This window comes from Clavelina lepadiformis, chromosome 1 (assembly GCF_947623445.1).
Source record: "Clavelina lepadiformis chromosome 1, kaClaLepa1.1, whole genome shotgun sequence".
NCBI classification, from domain to species: domain Eukaryota; kingdom Metazoa; phylum Chordata; class Ascidiacea; order Aplousobranchia; family Clavelinidae; genus Clavelina; species Clavelina lepadiformis.
In genome coordinates, this window is record NC_135240.1 from 5,598,165 (window position 1) to 5,614,168 (window position 16,004).

General features: G+C 39.3%; 2 protein-coding genes across 2 annotated transcripts; both read right to left on the minus strand.

Annotated features, from left to right (window-relative positions):
• Positions 1–48: 48 nt before the first annotated feature.
• LOC143473193 (choline/ethanolamine transporter FLVCR1-like) lies at positions 49–3,475 on the minus strand. The gene has a single exon (XM_076970073.1). The coding sequence runs from the start codon at positions 3,445–3,447 to the stop codon at positions 2,113–2,115; it is 1,335 nt and encodes a 444-aa protein (XP_076826188.1). The 5' UTR covers positions 3,448–3,475; the 3' UTR covers positions 49–2,112.
• A 580-nt stretch (positions 3,476–4,055) lies between these two features.
• Positions 4,056–13,958, minus strand: LOC143463059 (ATP-dependent translocase ABCB1-like). Its single transcript, XM_076961426.1, has 25 exons — positions 13,795–13,958; positions 13,283–13,482; positions 12,623–12,766; positions 12,226–12,330; positions 11,974–12,145; positions 11,777–11,901; positions 11,085–11,298; positions 10,795–10,977; positions 9,506–9,622; positions 9,193–9,405; positions 8,570–8,750; positions 8,252–8,488; positions 7,898–8,158; positions 7,599–7,777; positions 7,300–7,510; positions 6,790–6,939; positions 6,599–6,704; positions 5,987–6,127; positions 5,742–5,898; positions 5,464–5,661; positions 5,256–5,368; positions 5,086–5,179; positions 4,788–4,934; positions 4,457–4,626; positions 4,056–4,293 (listed from the first exon to the last, which is right to left on the minus strand). Exons 1-25 carry the CDS (start codon positions 13,876–13,878, stop codon positions 4,197–4,199), a joined length of 3,999 nt encoding a protein of 1,332 aa, XP_076817541.1. The 5' UTR covers positions 13,879–13,958; the 3' UTR covers positions 4,056–4,196.
• Between the last annotated feature and the right edge of the window lie 2,046 nt (positions 13,959–16,004).

The window sequence follows — 16,004 nt, forward strand, 5'->3', positions numbered from 1 at the left end:
ACCATAGTTTACAAACTTAGTTATCAATCATTTTGCCCGAGCAGATTTCACTCTCGGCATTAAACAGCATCATCAAAGCCTGGATGGCTCTGAAGATCATGGCGATGCCAAATTTAAGCGATTGTTAAGTGAGGGCGGCGTTAAAAAAACTTAGGGATGCATTTTAGTCATATCTATATGGAGCCGAAAGTTTGACATCTTTCAACAAGTTCTGCGTTTGAAGGCATAATTTTGGTGTGACTATATAAAGTGGTGATGAATGAAGTTAAGCAAGACATAACTAATTTCATCTGATGCAAGTAAAATTGCAGAACATACAAATATATTATAATTTATGAGTTCCATTTTTTCTTCTTTTATACGGGTAATCAGGAAAAATCATTTATCATTATCTGATTAAAAGAACTCAAATGCAATGCAGCCTATGTCATATCCAGCAGTGCAACTACCATGTTATGTTACCATGTTCATGTTATCATAAACTAAGTATCCGGCACACACCAACAGGTCAAAATCTGTGTTTAAATTCTCATCATAAACTGCCATACGTTCAACCCTGGTGTGCTCCTGTGCTATACTTCCTTCTATACGCAAATATATGCCACTAGCTATAAACCTGAATTGATTTGTATTAATTGAACCCTTGTTATTTGCCAAACTGCAGAGTATGGCAGTTTTCGCCGAAATTTGGGAGTGCAGAAGCAAAAGTGCTTTGTGCAAAGAAGCAGCCGGTAAGGCTACTGCAACTTGTGTCCCAAGCCTGTCTGGCGTTGGTGGTAGGCAAGGTTCGGAATTTTACAATAGAAAACGGAGAAAAAATTAGTCTCCTATTTTTCTCTCAGCAGAAAGATCACTTATCTACCTGTGTGCAATACGGTTTCCGTCAAAGAACCTCAAGTGTGCTCCAGCCATACTCTGCAGTCTGGGTTATTTGCACAAACGTTTTGCAGCATAGCCAACCAGACGAATTGTACACATTGCCCTCAACTGCTTAAGCTACTTTGGAAACTAACCTTAACCAATAAACCTACAAAATCATTTTAAAGTTAGTTAATAAAATGAACAAACCCAGCATTTTAACTATTTTTCAGTCTTTAGCCATCCTATAAATAGGCTAGGCTAGAAAGCTAGCCTATAGCTTCCAAGATTTACTATAACGTTTAATTCAGTAGGCCCAGTTTTCATCTTTAACAAAAGAATGACATGGCTGGGTCGATTTTATATTTGCCAGTTTGCACTCTTACATCATCGGGATGTAGGTTGGAATTTAGGGTCTTTTCATCAATAATTTAATCTACAGCGAAAAACCAAACGCAATTTTTACGCAGGCGGAGTTTGGCGTATGTTCATTATCGACATCCATACATAGTTTTTTAAGGTGGCATATCTTGAAAACAAACTGTTTTGATGTAATAGTCATGTTGGCGTAAACTTTTTTGACTGCTGGCGTAAATCTTCGGCGGACAAAGTTTCCACTGCGGATCAGGATCAAGTATTGTGAGATTAGCCTGTTACGTCACAAACTCATTTAGTTCAGCTGTTAACTCATGAATTTTTTCCATTCAGGCTTTTATGTGGAAATGCCGAAGCAAAAAACACTTAACACTCACAACAACTACAGAAACTCCCCTTAAAATTGAAGAAGCGGCGCACAAATGCACTAAAGTCAGGCTAAATGCCAAAATTTCTGACGTTCAACGTTGATTCATGAAAATAAAAACACGGCTATTTTGGTGGTTTGATCATTCAAGCCAAAATTATTGTTTCTACATGCATAATACTTCATTAAAAACTGCTTCCATTCACCCTGGGTGCAACAACAAAAACCTCAACTTGCAAATGCAAATTCGTCTCGATTGACATCGGAGGTCAAAGCATAAAGATCATAAACACCTTTGTTATAGACATCTTCAACGTTGTAGCAGCAAAGAATCGAGTACTGTAAGTCATAATTATTTTTGATTGAAAAAAGAGCAAAACAAACCTAAACAGGAAACGTTTTTTTTACCACAATATAAGTATCGGTTCATTGAGCATTCTTCATAGGATTATTAGTGAGGTAAATCGGCAATGAAAGTTTATATTCAATAATAATTTATTTACTTGTTTTCGTTAAGTAAGAAGTTCCGGGTAGGTCGGTTTAATAAGACAGCTTGCAATAAACGCTAAAAATACTACAAAACATTGAAAAGCCAAAACACCAATTCCACCAGTATAGATATAAAAGACCCGGCCTAGTTCGGCAAAAATTATTCCAAGGCCGGCTTGAATGCAAGTTCCCCATGCACTGACAAAAGACTCTTTCATAGAATAGGCTTGCAATGTTAAGATTTCAAACAACGCCGTCATGCTTATGCGAGCGCTAAACCCAAAAATTGCATTGCAGATATAAAAACCGATAATATAGCGAAAGAAAAGTGCAAACAGTAAACCAAAGTTGCTAAACAAAACAACAAAAATTCCGATTCTTGCTTGCACTTCGTAACGTTTGTAGTTATCCATAATCTTTCCGGCAACAAAGCTACCAAATAACCCGCCTACTGAAAACAAAGACATGATGTAACCACTAGTATGGTTACTGTATTCAGTGGCTTGGTTATTTCGGTTCAGAATATTTGCAATTATTTCATTCAGCATTGTAAACTCCAAAGAGTTGATGTGAAACACCACACCTAATACCAGAGCAGACAACACAAAGATGCGGTCGTTAAAAAGCATCGTAGTTTGCTTGAAAAAAGTCGTAATTGTCGGGTCTTCCTTTTTAGAACGTTCGTTTTGTCTCTTTACAAGTTGGGCTTGTGACGGAGGAAGAAGCGGCTCGTCTACGAAGAATGTGACAACTAGAACCAGCGTCGACATGGATATAACCAGGAAAACGGCATACATCACTGTTAAAGAGAAATGGTCTTCTTCATACCATGCAGCGCTTGTATTCGAGTGGTTTTTTGAGTAAATCACGGGACGAATTGAGCCAAATGGAGGTGTAGCGAGAATATTCACTGGAAGTAGGAACCCAAGCAACAATCCGGCAGAAATTCCAAATAAATTTCCCCCAATCGCCGTTCCAATTTCATGATCAGGAAACCATATATCCGCAAACACAGCAGGAGTGGAAACCAAAATCGATGCCGTAATCCCATTACATAGCTGGCCAAAAACCATAACTGGAAACACGAAATGCTTCTCAACTGCTACCGATATAACCGTGCAAAGGTAGGCAAAGCACATCAGCGTTGCAGCAGTAATAATCAGTTTTCTTAAACGTGTAATATCAGCATAACTCAGCCAAGCAAGCAAAGGTGAAAACAAACAAACACCTGCAAAGCTTGACAAGGTAAGCCAATCTATGGCAGGGTAGGGCACATGGAAGTATGCCTGATAGACACTACTGGCTTGCCCGAACCCGCTGAAATTGAAAGAGTTAATCGTTTGAAGAACGGCCAACATCAACAGCAACGCCCAGCGACGGCGAAAGGTTTTTGTACCACTGGAAACCGATTCCAGAATTGGAGCATTTTCTTCGCAACTTGTAGGATGGTCCGTCATGTTAACTACTTTACAGAAGAGGGCACTTGAAACTTACCATCAATTCGTTCTAACCAATCATCTAAATTTGTTCCTCACTCATCAATCTCGTTCTCAGTTTTAAATCTTGTCGAGTCGGTAGAAGCAACCCTACCAGGAATGATAGATTGGACAGGAAGGAATTACGGCGACAGGACGAAATCAGTCATGAAGTGTAAAGTGTCAGACGTCTCAGGCTAAGCCGAATATAATTTTAACTCATGCATTGTTGAACGTTGCCATGGTTTTTGCTTTAATTTCGGTACAGAATATGAAAATAAGGTTGTTGTATTATTACTGTTGTGGAGATGGATATAGGCTACTGCATGTCAATGAGTACAGAGTTATACTGTGGCCATGCTTATAAACCAATACAGGAGGTTGAAAAAATAAACTTTTAAAAATAAAATAAAAAATAAATGATATTTCACGTTAACCTAAGACCGTATGCAAAAAACATTTTTTCTGGATTCTTTTAAAAACACGAATCGTTCACGAAGTAGATTTTATTTGATAAAAAGTATACTCGTGTCTCTATAGCACTTTCTGAAACCAGAATTATGTTGGAATTGACTTTGATTAGCTTTGATACATCCGTATATGGCGAAAAAAGAAATAAACCATCACATCAACTAGCTAGGTTGAAGCAGTTCAGCGCCTGTTTGTCCCTTCGTTACGCTTCCATTGTTTGTTGTCTCCTTCTCAGAGAACAATTGCGCATTCACCAAACTGTGTGAACACAAAAGGCTATGTCATTATTTCTACCTAATCCATGTACCCGCTTCAACTACCAATCTATGTGCTTTTAATATCTTTTAAGCAACCTTTCACTTCATGTTGGCCAAACATGGTGAACGTTTCAGTAATCTACTTAAAATAAACACAACCTGACCTAAAGTAAGCTCCCTTCGTAGCGATCAGTTCCTCATGAGTTCCCAGTTCCACGACCACTCCGGAATCGATCACCGCGATCTGGTCGGCGTTTCTCACGGTGGACAGACGATGCGCGATCACGATGCTCGTTCTTCCTTCTCTTGCAGCATCCAGAGCTTGCTGGACGATCTGGAGGATATTTTATTTGAAAATTTTACTAAGAAAGTCTTTTTGCTCGTAATGGAAGTTTCGAAATCAAAGAAACTCGAAGTTTTACGTCTTATCATTGCGAAGCCAAACTGTTATTTGTTTCAAGTTATGAAAACTCTTAAAACCATTCGTGACTCGACCTTCTCCGATTCAGTGTCCAGAGCGGATGTTGCTTCATCCAGAAGAAGGATCTTTGGATTACGCAGAAGAGCGCGCGCGATCGCGACCCTTTGTTTTTGTCCTCCCGATAATTGACTTCCTTTAGCCCCCACATTTGTGTCGTATCCCTATGGTCAAAACTTGTACAATTACTGTCCATTAATTCAAAAACGTTTGTTAAATGTTATAGATAACCTATCTAAGTATCTGCACGGCATTAATGACAACAAAGCGGTTTTGTATATTAATGACTGTAACATTGTCCAATGGGTCACTTACGTTAGGTAAACGGGAAATGACGTCATGAATATCTGCTTTTTTTGCTGCTTTTTCAACTTCCATCTGACTGGGATTTCTTGCGCAGTCACCGTGCCTGTAAGTATAAGTCAGATATGCTATAACAAGAAATATTTTGAGTAATTATTACAAGAACGCTTTTTATTTCGTACAGAATGTTGTCTTTTATGCTTTGATTGAACAAGGTCGGTTCCTGTGAAACGATTCCAATTTGCTGACGTAACCAGGAGATGTTAAGATGTCGAATATCTACTCCGTCCAAAGTCTGTTTAGATGAAGATGTTAAAATTTTGATCAGTATCTTATGACATTGTAAAATTGTCATAAGATAAATAAATTGTCATAAATTGTCCTTCTTACCACTTGGCCTTGATCTGGATCAAAGAACCTCTCAAGGAGTTGTACCAGGGTGGATTTTCCACAACCTGATTCACCCACGAGAGCTAAAGTTTGACCAGGTTTCACCCGAATGTTTATACCTTTCAGTACAGCCGCTTCAGGTCTGCACGGGTAGCAAAAACGCAAGTCTTTTATCGAGATTTCTCCTTTGCAGTGAGCCTGAAACGAATTTTTGATAAAGGTGATAAAGGACAAACCTTCGTTTTCAAGTTTAAGCGACTCGTCGCTGTAATACAGACCGGAATTTTTCCATCGGTACCGTAGGAGTCAATTTTTGGTTTGAGATTTAGCAAAGAGAATATTCTGCAAACTGAAGTTTTTGCTTCTGCGTACTCAGGCGCATTGCTCATGTTTTGTCCAGTGAGGAACGCTCCGAAAACAATTGCATTGAATACCCTATAAAGCCAATGCAATAACTTGTTTAAACCTTTGTCGTTATAGTTATATAGTCTAATGTAGATTTATACTTGAGAAGAAATACGACCTGAAAACGCTGTCGAATGTCATTTGATTTGTGATGACAAGTTCGATTCCGAGACGAAACGCTGCGGCAAAGCTACAGAACAAAGTGCACTGGCTAAATCCGTATCCCAAACCGACGACCAGAGATTTGAAAATCCTCTTTCTACAAATAAAGTTTCACCATTTCTATGTTGTCAACACGGTGTGAAAAAAACGATGCCAGTTTGGTATTGTACTCCTAATTATCAGTGCAGCGACCCTCTTAATTGCCTCTACCACTTTAAAAAAATACCTCAAATGCAACGTCTATATGCAGATTTCAAGCATATAGCCCCAATCATTATCAATACCCTTCAAAGTGTAAGATATTCACATTTCTTTGGACATCAACGAGTGGCAGACGAGCCCAGTCGCTACATCAGCATGCGTTGATGCACAGAGAAAAGTGACAAAGCCAAAAAGGCTTAATACATGCAGGAAAATGATCATGGTATGATGACTTGATAACAATTATAGCAGGGCCACCAATCTCAAGTATAACGTAAAGAATCTTCAGCCGTCTGCTGAGTGCTTATACAGTGGAATGCATCAGGGCGACGACTACATAATCTTGTAGCTCTTAATATGTTCACACCGGTTACTGGTCCGTAGCTTCGCCGCATAAAGGTCATAAAGGCTTTTTTCTCTTGTGAGAGAAGCAACTGTACGAATATTGTTGAGAGCGTCTTCGGCGATCCCACCTATAACAATATAGATTTCGAGGAGCAACTTAGTCCAAATTTTTTGCCTTCATGTTGCGAGCGTTGTCGGCGAAGTCATACTCACCAGATTCTTGCTCGGCGTTTGTTTTATCATCTTCTGACCTCGAAAGAATTTTTACTTCAATCAGCGAACCAAGGACTAACAATGGAAAGAAGGCGATCACCAACAAAGCCAACTGCCAGCCATAAACGAAGCCGATTGCAAAACCCGTTCCTATAAATTTGATGTTTAAAAACTCAATAATTGCTTACCGTGCTAAACTGATAGCGATCTGTCGATCGTTATATAGTAGCCTACCATCACTCTATAGTGGATAGGATACTGACATACTGACTGACATTTTAAGCCTTGGGGCTTTGCCGCTTTTTACAGCTCGTTCATTGTTTGCGAGCGTATTATTTTTGTTTCAGCTATAACAAGATTAGTGTCATTCTTTTTGGCTTTCTACAGTCAATGGCAAAATATAAATAACATACAACATAACATATGCTATGAAGGTCAATAAAATGAAGGAAAAATGTGAAAATGAATCACCCAGAGCAAAGATAGAATCTATCGTTGAAAGCTCAATACCTACTGTGCTGATGGTTCTGACCGCCAGACCCAACCTCTCACCAGAGCAGCCCTGGACGCGAGACGCATCGTTGGATAGACGTGAGACAAGGGTCCCGGTGTTGTTGGAAGATTCGTCAAAAAAAGCGATGTCCTGCCGCAAGATTGCCCGGAAAGTCTGTTCTCGTAATCTGGTTGTAAGTTCCGTTCCGGATTTCGCAAACATATACGCCTGGCAAAAGGGGGAGTATTCATTTCAAGCTGAAGCATTCACAAATACAGTTTTCAACCAGGGTGTCTTAGACGTTTCGCATACATACCGCCAAAAAATACGAAATTAAACCGAGCACCCCTAATCCAATGAAAGAAAGGCCGCAAATCATAGCCAAATGATTTTGTTCTTCACGGCTGTTCAAGGAAAATATCCGGAATATTTCGCCGTAAATAAGAGCTACAAGGGGGTCCACAGATCCAGCCAATGCAGCAAAGAGACATCCACCTTAAATTGGAATACATCAAGAGATAGTTAAAAACGACACCACCTCACCTCTATCCTTTGATTGATGCAATTCCAGCTTTCAGGTTAAAGAGAATAGTAGATTATATAAAGATACAGCACCTGCCACATACGCCCATTCGGGTTTATTCATCCTCATTAAGCGGATAAAAGAGAATTTTGTGGAGTCTCCAACGTTGTCTTCTTTTAAATCAACGCTCTTGCAAACACTGCCCTCATCCATAAAACTTTTTCTACTTCTCATCGAAGAATGACGTGACAAGCTGTGGGCAAGCTTGGAGATATATTTCAAGGAACCTTGTCGGTGTAATGAACCACCTGATTGTCGGTGCCGAGCACACCGTCTCATACTCCCTTTATGTTCTATAATCACATGAAGGCATATGCAATATGATCTGTATATCGCTATTTACGTTACGGTAATACGACACAGCTACTGTAGGTATACATATTTACCAGGTATTTTATTCGACAAATCGATATCGTCAGATATTGCCTTTGAGTTAGTGGAATGAACCGGCCCAGATCTGTCAACCGTCTGCAAGTTGATCAGGTTGCTATAGACACCATCCGGAATCCTGAGGAGCTCGTCGTGTGACCCTTGCTCTCTGACCTCTCCGTCTTGGAAAGCGATGATTTTGTCGGCATTGCGGATCGTTGAGAGTCGATGCGCGATCACGACGGTTGTTCTGCCTGATTCATGTCAAAAACTTTTTCTCACTAGGTTTAAGTGGTTATATGGCTCTCGTTTTTAAGTCCAGTTTACAAAATCACCTTCAGAAGCCTTTTCGAGCGCTGCTTGTACAACCGCTTCGCTCTCAGTGTCTAGAGCGGATGTTGCTTCATCCAAGAGGAGAATCTTCGGGTTTCGAGCGATTGCTCTCGCGATGGCGATTCTTTGTTTCTGTCCTCCGCTCATCTGCCCTCCTCCTTCACCGACCAGAGTGTCGAATTTCTGGCAACAAATTAAGTAATATTGTTTTGCTACTTTCGCCAAGGAGGTTATGTTTTTTACAGTTTGTTTTTCTGTCTTTTTCTAGTAGTGTTACTCAAAAACATGTTAGAAGTGTACACCAAACAGCTTGTGATCAAGAATGGACAAGCAAAGGCTGATGTATGTTAAAAAACTTATGGGTTAACTTTAATAAGAAACTTAATTTGCATTAGATTTGGTGATTATTTAAAGACGATTAGGTGTACTTTACAAGGCAATGTTGGAATGATTTTGAACCATTTCGATACCGTACGAGTTATGGTGGGGAAATGCTGCATCGTGACAAACACAACATAAGAGAATTCTGCTGCCTTGCCGGCGATATCCGCTCTACGATTGTTTTTCTAGTCTTTGTGAATGTTTTATTGGTCTAGTATGGAATCAATAACGTTAAATCGTGTACTTGAGGCAGCTTCATTATGAAGTCATAAGCGTTCGCCTTCCTTGCCGCTTCCTGGATTTCTTGTTCTTTTACTCCTTCGCGCCCCCAGCGAATATTTTCAGCAATAGTTGTAGCGAAAAGATTTGGTTCTTGGGCGACCACGCCGATCAAATCTCGATGTTTTTTGACGTTCAGTTCTTTCAGGTCTATACCACCAACAGTTATTCGACCTTCCTGTATAGTTAAGTTTTTAGAATTATTTGTTACATTTTGAACTGATTTTATTTCCTAAAAACATCTAAGATGTTTATGGACGACGACGTTTATGCTGTACCGTAACGTTATAGAAGCGTTGAATGAGCTGAATAATTGTGCTCTTCCCGGAGCCGCTCTCCCCAACTAACGCCGTTGTTTTGCCGCTCTCCACAGTGAAATCTACTCCCTTGAGAACCTTTGAAAAAAGAATAGTAATCGTATATTACGTTATGGTATGGCGTTTAACCAGCAGTTACGACAGGTTCTACACTTGGTTAGGCTATATTCAGGTTCGACACCAGGTTACGCTGCACACAGGTTCGATACCTAGTTACCCTACATTCAGGTTAGACAATCGGTTAGACTATATCCAAGTTTGTCATTTGGTTGTGCTACATTCAGGTACAACACCGGGTTAGGCTGCATTTTTGTTCGACACCAGGTCGGGCTACACTCAGGTTTGACGCCAGGTTACGCTTTATTCAGATTCGATTCCGGGTTACGCTACGTTCAGGATCGACACCTGGTTAGGTTACACTCAGGTTAGATACCAGGTTACGCTACCCAGTCCATGTAATACCCTTGGCTTTGGGCATTAACTTTAACATATGATGTTTTTCAACACGAGGAGAACATTTTAGAATATTAGTAACCAACTTATAGCTTATCAGGATTATATTTTTGTTGGCTTATCCATAACCTTTACCCATTGAGCAAACGCTCTTGGCGCAGACAAAAGTTGCAAACCAGGGGTCGGCAATCCCTGGCACGCGAGAAGATTTGACGCGTACGTTATATCACCTTAAGAAAATGTAAAAAATGCCTTACAAAAAGGTTTGGCACGCGAGTTGTTGATATTTTGACATTATTCATAAACTGGCACACTGCGTACGAAAGGTGCCGACCCCTGTTGAAAACAATCAAAATTTTCCACGTACTGCTAGTTTTGGAGGTGACAATCCCATGTTTTTGGCCTAATTTTCTTAAAAAGTAAGTTCTTCTATTTGAGTGGTTTTTAGATAATTCAAGTTTTCGAATCGTTAAGAGTAGACGAAGGAAAGTATGCTTCATAACGCAACAAAGTTCTCACCTCGCTTTCGTATCTTAAATTATTAATATATCAGTAGCCAACTGCATGAAAAGACATTGCCACAACTTACAAAACACATAATTGTACTAATTTTAATTTTCCCTTGGTTTCGTAAGCGAAGATAATAAAATAAGAGTACCCATTGTTTCTTTGCGAAACGACAAAAATCAACGCGTAACAAAGGTGGAAAACCACTGATGTAACAGTAAACAACGTATTCGTGATTTCTTTGATGGACAAATGTTATTTGTTGTGAAAAGTTTTGTTAAGGTTCTTACCTTAATTTCAGCCCTGGTCGGATAAGCAAAGTCAACACCATGAAACCTTATTAAAGCATTCTTAGAATTTGGTTCTTTTCCTTCTTCAGAGAAGACATCTATCTCCGGCGTACGGTCAATTATTTCAAAGATTTTTGCCCCAGCGTATTTCGCATCAGTGCATGACTTTAGCTGACTTCCAGCCTAAAAACATTCCAGTGATTAAAATGTGGTCATTTAATCAAAAGCCAAATTTTTTGCCGTAGCTTTTTATCACCACAATTTTTCTTGCGATTTTCTCATCACATTACCTGTCCAAAAGCATAAGATGATGACACCAAGCAAAAGAAACAGGTTGTCATATTTGCGAATGTAAGTGTCCCATCTAGAATGAGGACCGTTCCGTACCAGAACGTCGACGCGTAAATGAGATACATTGTGCAGTAGACCACCCCTAGGCAGAAACCTGGCGCGAAACCTCGTTTCACTGCAACTTTTTTCGCTTCATCAAGATGGCCAACGTATCTTAATTCAAAGGATTATCGTAATAATTTGCTTTTTTACCACTAACCGCGGTGAGCAAAACGTATGCTATCAACCTTCTTTCGCCACAAAAAAACTAGAAACATGCTCACCAGCAATGAATGACTGAGAGAAAAAGCGGCAAAGCCCCTATGGCCTAACGTAGAAACAGGTGTTGACTACAGCGGTGCTCTAACGATGAAAGGTTATCACGGCGGCCATAAAAGCCAAAATACTTTTACAACAAACAAGGAAAAAAGAAAGCACAGAAAACATAGCATGGCGCTGTCAACACCTAAATTAAAATGAATGCGGGGAAACACGTCTGCACGTTATGGCTACAAAAGAAATCCTGACAAGCAGCATGAAAATAAATCCACTGATCTGTTTATGCTGAGCATAATCTTGTTGATATAGATAATTATTAACCTACAAACTAGTCTTTAATTTTTACTTATTTAGCCCACCTCACGTACAGTACCTTTTAACCTCATTCTCTTGACAACCAAACGCCGCCACAGTTCTAATGGCTGCCAAAGCTTCCTCGGAAATCGAGCCAGCTTTCGCGTAAGCTGCCAGTTCTCGTCTGGCGTAGATACCAGAAATCTGTACACAGTAACAAAACATAGGATTCCGTCCTTGTTTTTTGCTTGGTTTGAACTTGAGAACGTACAATACCTTTATAGTAAGTGTTTGAGCTACCGCCAGAATCGGAGTGATTGCCAGACCGATTAAGGTTAATCTCCAAGAAGCGATCATGGCGATTATGACGCCACAAAAGGAAGACGAGAATTGTTGTATCACGATCGACGCTTTTTCCCCGATTCCGGCCTTGACAATTTGTATATCGCTGAAATTTTTTCAAGTTATCAGTGGTAAGCTCTTATTTGGGTGACATTCATGGCATACAGTACAAATAACTCTTCGTACCTTGATAACCTTGCATTTAGTTCACCAGGTGATGAGACGTCGTGAAATGAAATATCTTGACGTAATAATGAGCGAAAGAAGGCGAGTCGAATGATCTTGGCTTGCCTGGAATTCCAACAAACATGAACTTGAATAAAACATGTTACTAAAATCTAGACACGATTCGAAGAGGTGTATGGTCTCTAGTTTACATTCACCCTGACCTGTCGTGATCTACTTTGACGTTGTTAACTTTGCAAGGCGAGGCCAAGTTACGACGGAAACGTAACAAATTATATTAGACTACTACAGTCTCATTAAGTCATTTGATAAAGTTAATTGATTTGTTATTGTCACAAATTTGTAATTTTATTTCATTTCGCACGCGCTATGTAGAATCTCAAAAAAGACAGATCACCTCGTCGCTTGATGGTTCCAGGTGGATACTTGAATGAAGCCAAGAACGAACATGGCGACAGCGATTAAAACGAATCTATAAACCAGTTGAACCGTGTTTTCTTCAAAAGTGTCCAAACCAGGTTGAATTGTTGCGTTCCACGAGCTGCGATTTTTATGGCCAAAATGAGATTGTTGGATTAAGGATGTAGTTATGATAAGATTTTAGGAAACGTTCATAACTAATGAATAACAAATGAGTGACGTTTTCACTCGAAGAGCGATTGGTAAGTGGAGTACAGTTACAATTGCATCACGTATTGTCTATTTATGTAAAGTGACTCTACGCCCTTTCAGAAATTGCAAGAGTAGTGCATGGTCAGACAGTGGTTTACGTTTTCACGTTTGACGCGTTGATACTCGATACCGTTTTAGTGGTAAAATAAAAAAAACTCGCCTTCTCATCGGTTAAACGTATGAAAATCGTTCTGAGCAAGTTCTATTTAAAGATATAATCGGTGAGGGTAAATCATTTTTTGCCAAGCCTAAACGCTTTGGTGTCGTCGAGATAAATAGTTTATTTTTACACTGATAGTAACAACTTAGCTACTAAAACCCAATTCATTTCCTTGGTTCGTATTTCTGAGCTTTACATCTGCGTAAAGTGCATTCCGTCGCTCACCTTTCATTCAAAGTAGTAAGATTTGCGTCTAGACATTGCTGGTAGGCCAAACCACATTGTTGATATCGCCCGTAATCGACGAATTGCATTGCCAGGGGGCCAAAGAAAATGAACAAGAGTTTCCAGCAAAGACCATGCCCGGTGGCAGCCAGAACGCCCACGGCCATCATCAGCTTGCCCCGTACGTCAGCATACCTATACTGCGAATAAAATATAGAAGGCTGTCCTATATAACAAGTTCCGCCTCGGGTTTTGCAAGTACAACTAGTTATTTTCTGAGTAAATCAAATTACTTAGCCCACAGTTGAGTAAAGCTTTAGACTGGGTCCAAAGAAATTTTTGCCAGCAAATTTTACGTTTGCTTAACTTAACCAAATGTACCATTGAGTTGGCAACTTAAACGAACGTAGCGTTGGCTGCTGTTTCCATGGACCTAGTTTTAAAGCAAAATATGCTTGGAGATTTTTCCTGAGGCAGTGCTACATATAAAAGTCAGTATTAACTCATCTTACTAGTCCAAAATATGACACTTCATCTTTTTCATTGTCATTGTTAGCATCCTTCTCTGCTCCGTTGTTTCCGTTGCGAGCTTTCATCGTTGTGGCAGCTACTGTCCAAACATCTGCAGCACCACTGTTTTGCACTTCATGCGTGTTCGCTATGCTTAATGCTTTGCCTAAAATAGTAAAACCTTCCATGCGTAACCGGTAGTCGGTACATGTTTAATTCTTAAAAGTTCAGGTTTTCTTAAGTTTTAAACAACAATTTCAAACTCTCTCTAATTTTATTTTAATAAGGTAAGTTGTATATAGGAATCATCATAGTTACAGTATATTCGTTGAGAAGCAGAACATATGGCCTAACATGATACAGCCGTATATCATACAAACAATAAATCGTGAAAATATAAATAACTTGATGGGATAAAAGCTACAGATATAGCTTTGTAAAAGATGTTTACCAAAGCCGTTAATTGCTTATCCTGTTAACCTAATGCATATTCAGCAAAATGATCATCAATATCGATTTGTTAGTTCAAAAGCTGGCAGCCACAACAGGGTTGTAAACGGGCCTTATATTGTTAACACGAACCCGAAACTACAAGCCCGAATTAAGCCCAAATTAGACCCGAAAATTAAGATTACTGAATAATTCAAAGCCATCTTTTGATGTTATTCTTTGACTGTTATCCTTCTTCTAAGTCGAGCTTTGCGCTCTTAGAGGGGTTTCAGCACGTACGAACATTCGTGCAAAGAAACTTAAATTACGACACAAATGTGGCTGAGAGTGAGTATGATTTCGAGCCGGGATTTTTTTTTGAAATAAAACTCGAACCCGGCCCGAAAAGTCCGGCCCTGACTGACAACTCTGAGTCAAAATGACCGTTAATGATGGACGCCGGAAAAGAAAAATTTCATAGTTCTTTTGGAAACGACAAAAATTACACGAGCTTACGCTTGGACGTAACAAAAGTCATCCAGTCTGGCCATGTACGTACATGTTTTTATCGCTTGGGTACAGACAGAAAGCTGCGTAAGAATGCAACTCCAACTTTTTGTTAATAGTCTTTCAATAGCTTGTCACTAAACAAAAAAATAAAGTTTAGAATATGATCAAAAATTGCCAAACTACTCATATGCAGCATTTATTTTCCTGATGACTTCATACTGATACAATGTTGAGCTAAGTTCTGTATTTGCCTTTCACTCTGAGATCAGTGAAATCACCGAGTTTGTGATATTTAGATATGTTTCAAACCCACGCTGATTTGGTTTCACCTTTTCTGCTCTAGCAAAAATAGTATTCCTACGCCTTTAAACTTTCAAGATATATAGGGCCTATCAAATCTGGATAGGCCTAATTTCCAGGCTACAGCCTATAGCCCTGGTTTTTATTTGTTGAAGCCTACAACAAAGATGCTATAAACGGCATTTACCTTTTTACAGGCGAGCAAACGGCAATTCTATTCGTGAATAATCTGCTCAATTTGTACTCCATTAGGTCAAGCGTAAACTTTTCTGGGCATTGCTAGCGAAGCGAAAAACGTGTAGCAACTAGCAACTGCTAAACGTTTTACTAACTTAGTGAAAAAGGGGAAACAAAAAAATTGGTTTATATGCGGCATTTTTTTATCGCAGGCTACCTGTTGCCAATGCATTAACCTTCTTTGATAAGTGGAAGTAATTTCATGTACAAATATTACAAGTTACTGGATTTATAAAAGCTAATTGTGTCTTTTAAACTTTTCCACTCTTGGGTAGTTACAGGTTTTACACGTCTATAAGTTTGAATAAAAGTGCAATGTGTGCCACCATTATTCTTTTAGTTTTCCACATTTTGACTGAGCGATTGTCAAACAACAAGCTATAAAAAGGTAAAGAAATTTAGAAGGCAACTTTAATATTAACGTATTATAAATTTCAACGTTTCTTATAAATTTCAAGAAAAAAGTATACAAATTTAAACAGGCTAAAACTATCAATAGCATAGATGCTATACTATAGACTTATAGAGTATAGACTATAGAGGTAGTGTGACCATGTAGTGTACCATGGCTGTCTACGTTCGCTATGTTTACGGCTACTATGTTTACAAAATATGTTCTTGCCTTCGAGGCCTTGTCACACCTGCCTGACTTATTTGTGGTAATTATCATCGTCATTGCTATTTTGTTTGCGATCACCTGAGTCAGCACAATTTTTCGTTCACCACATTTAAGGCG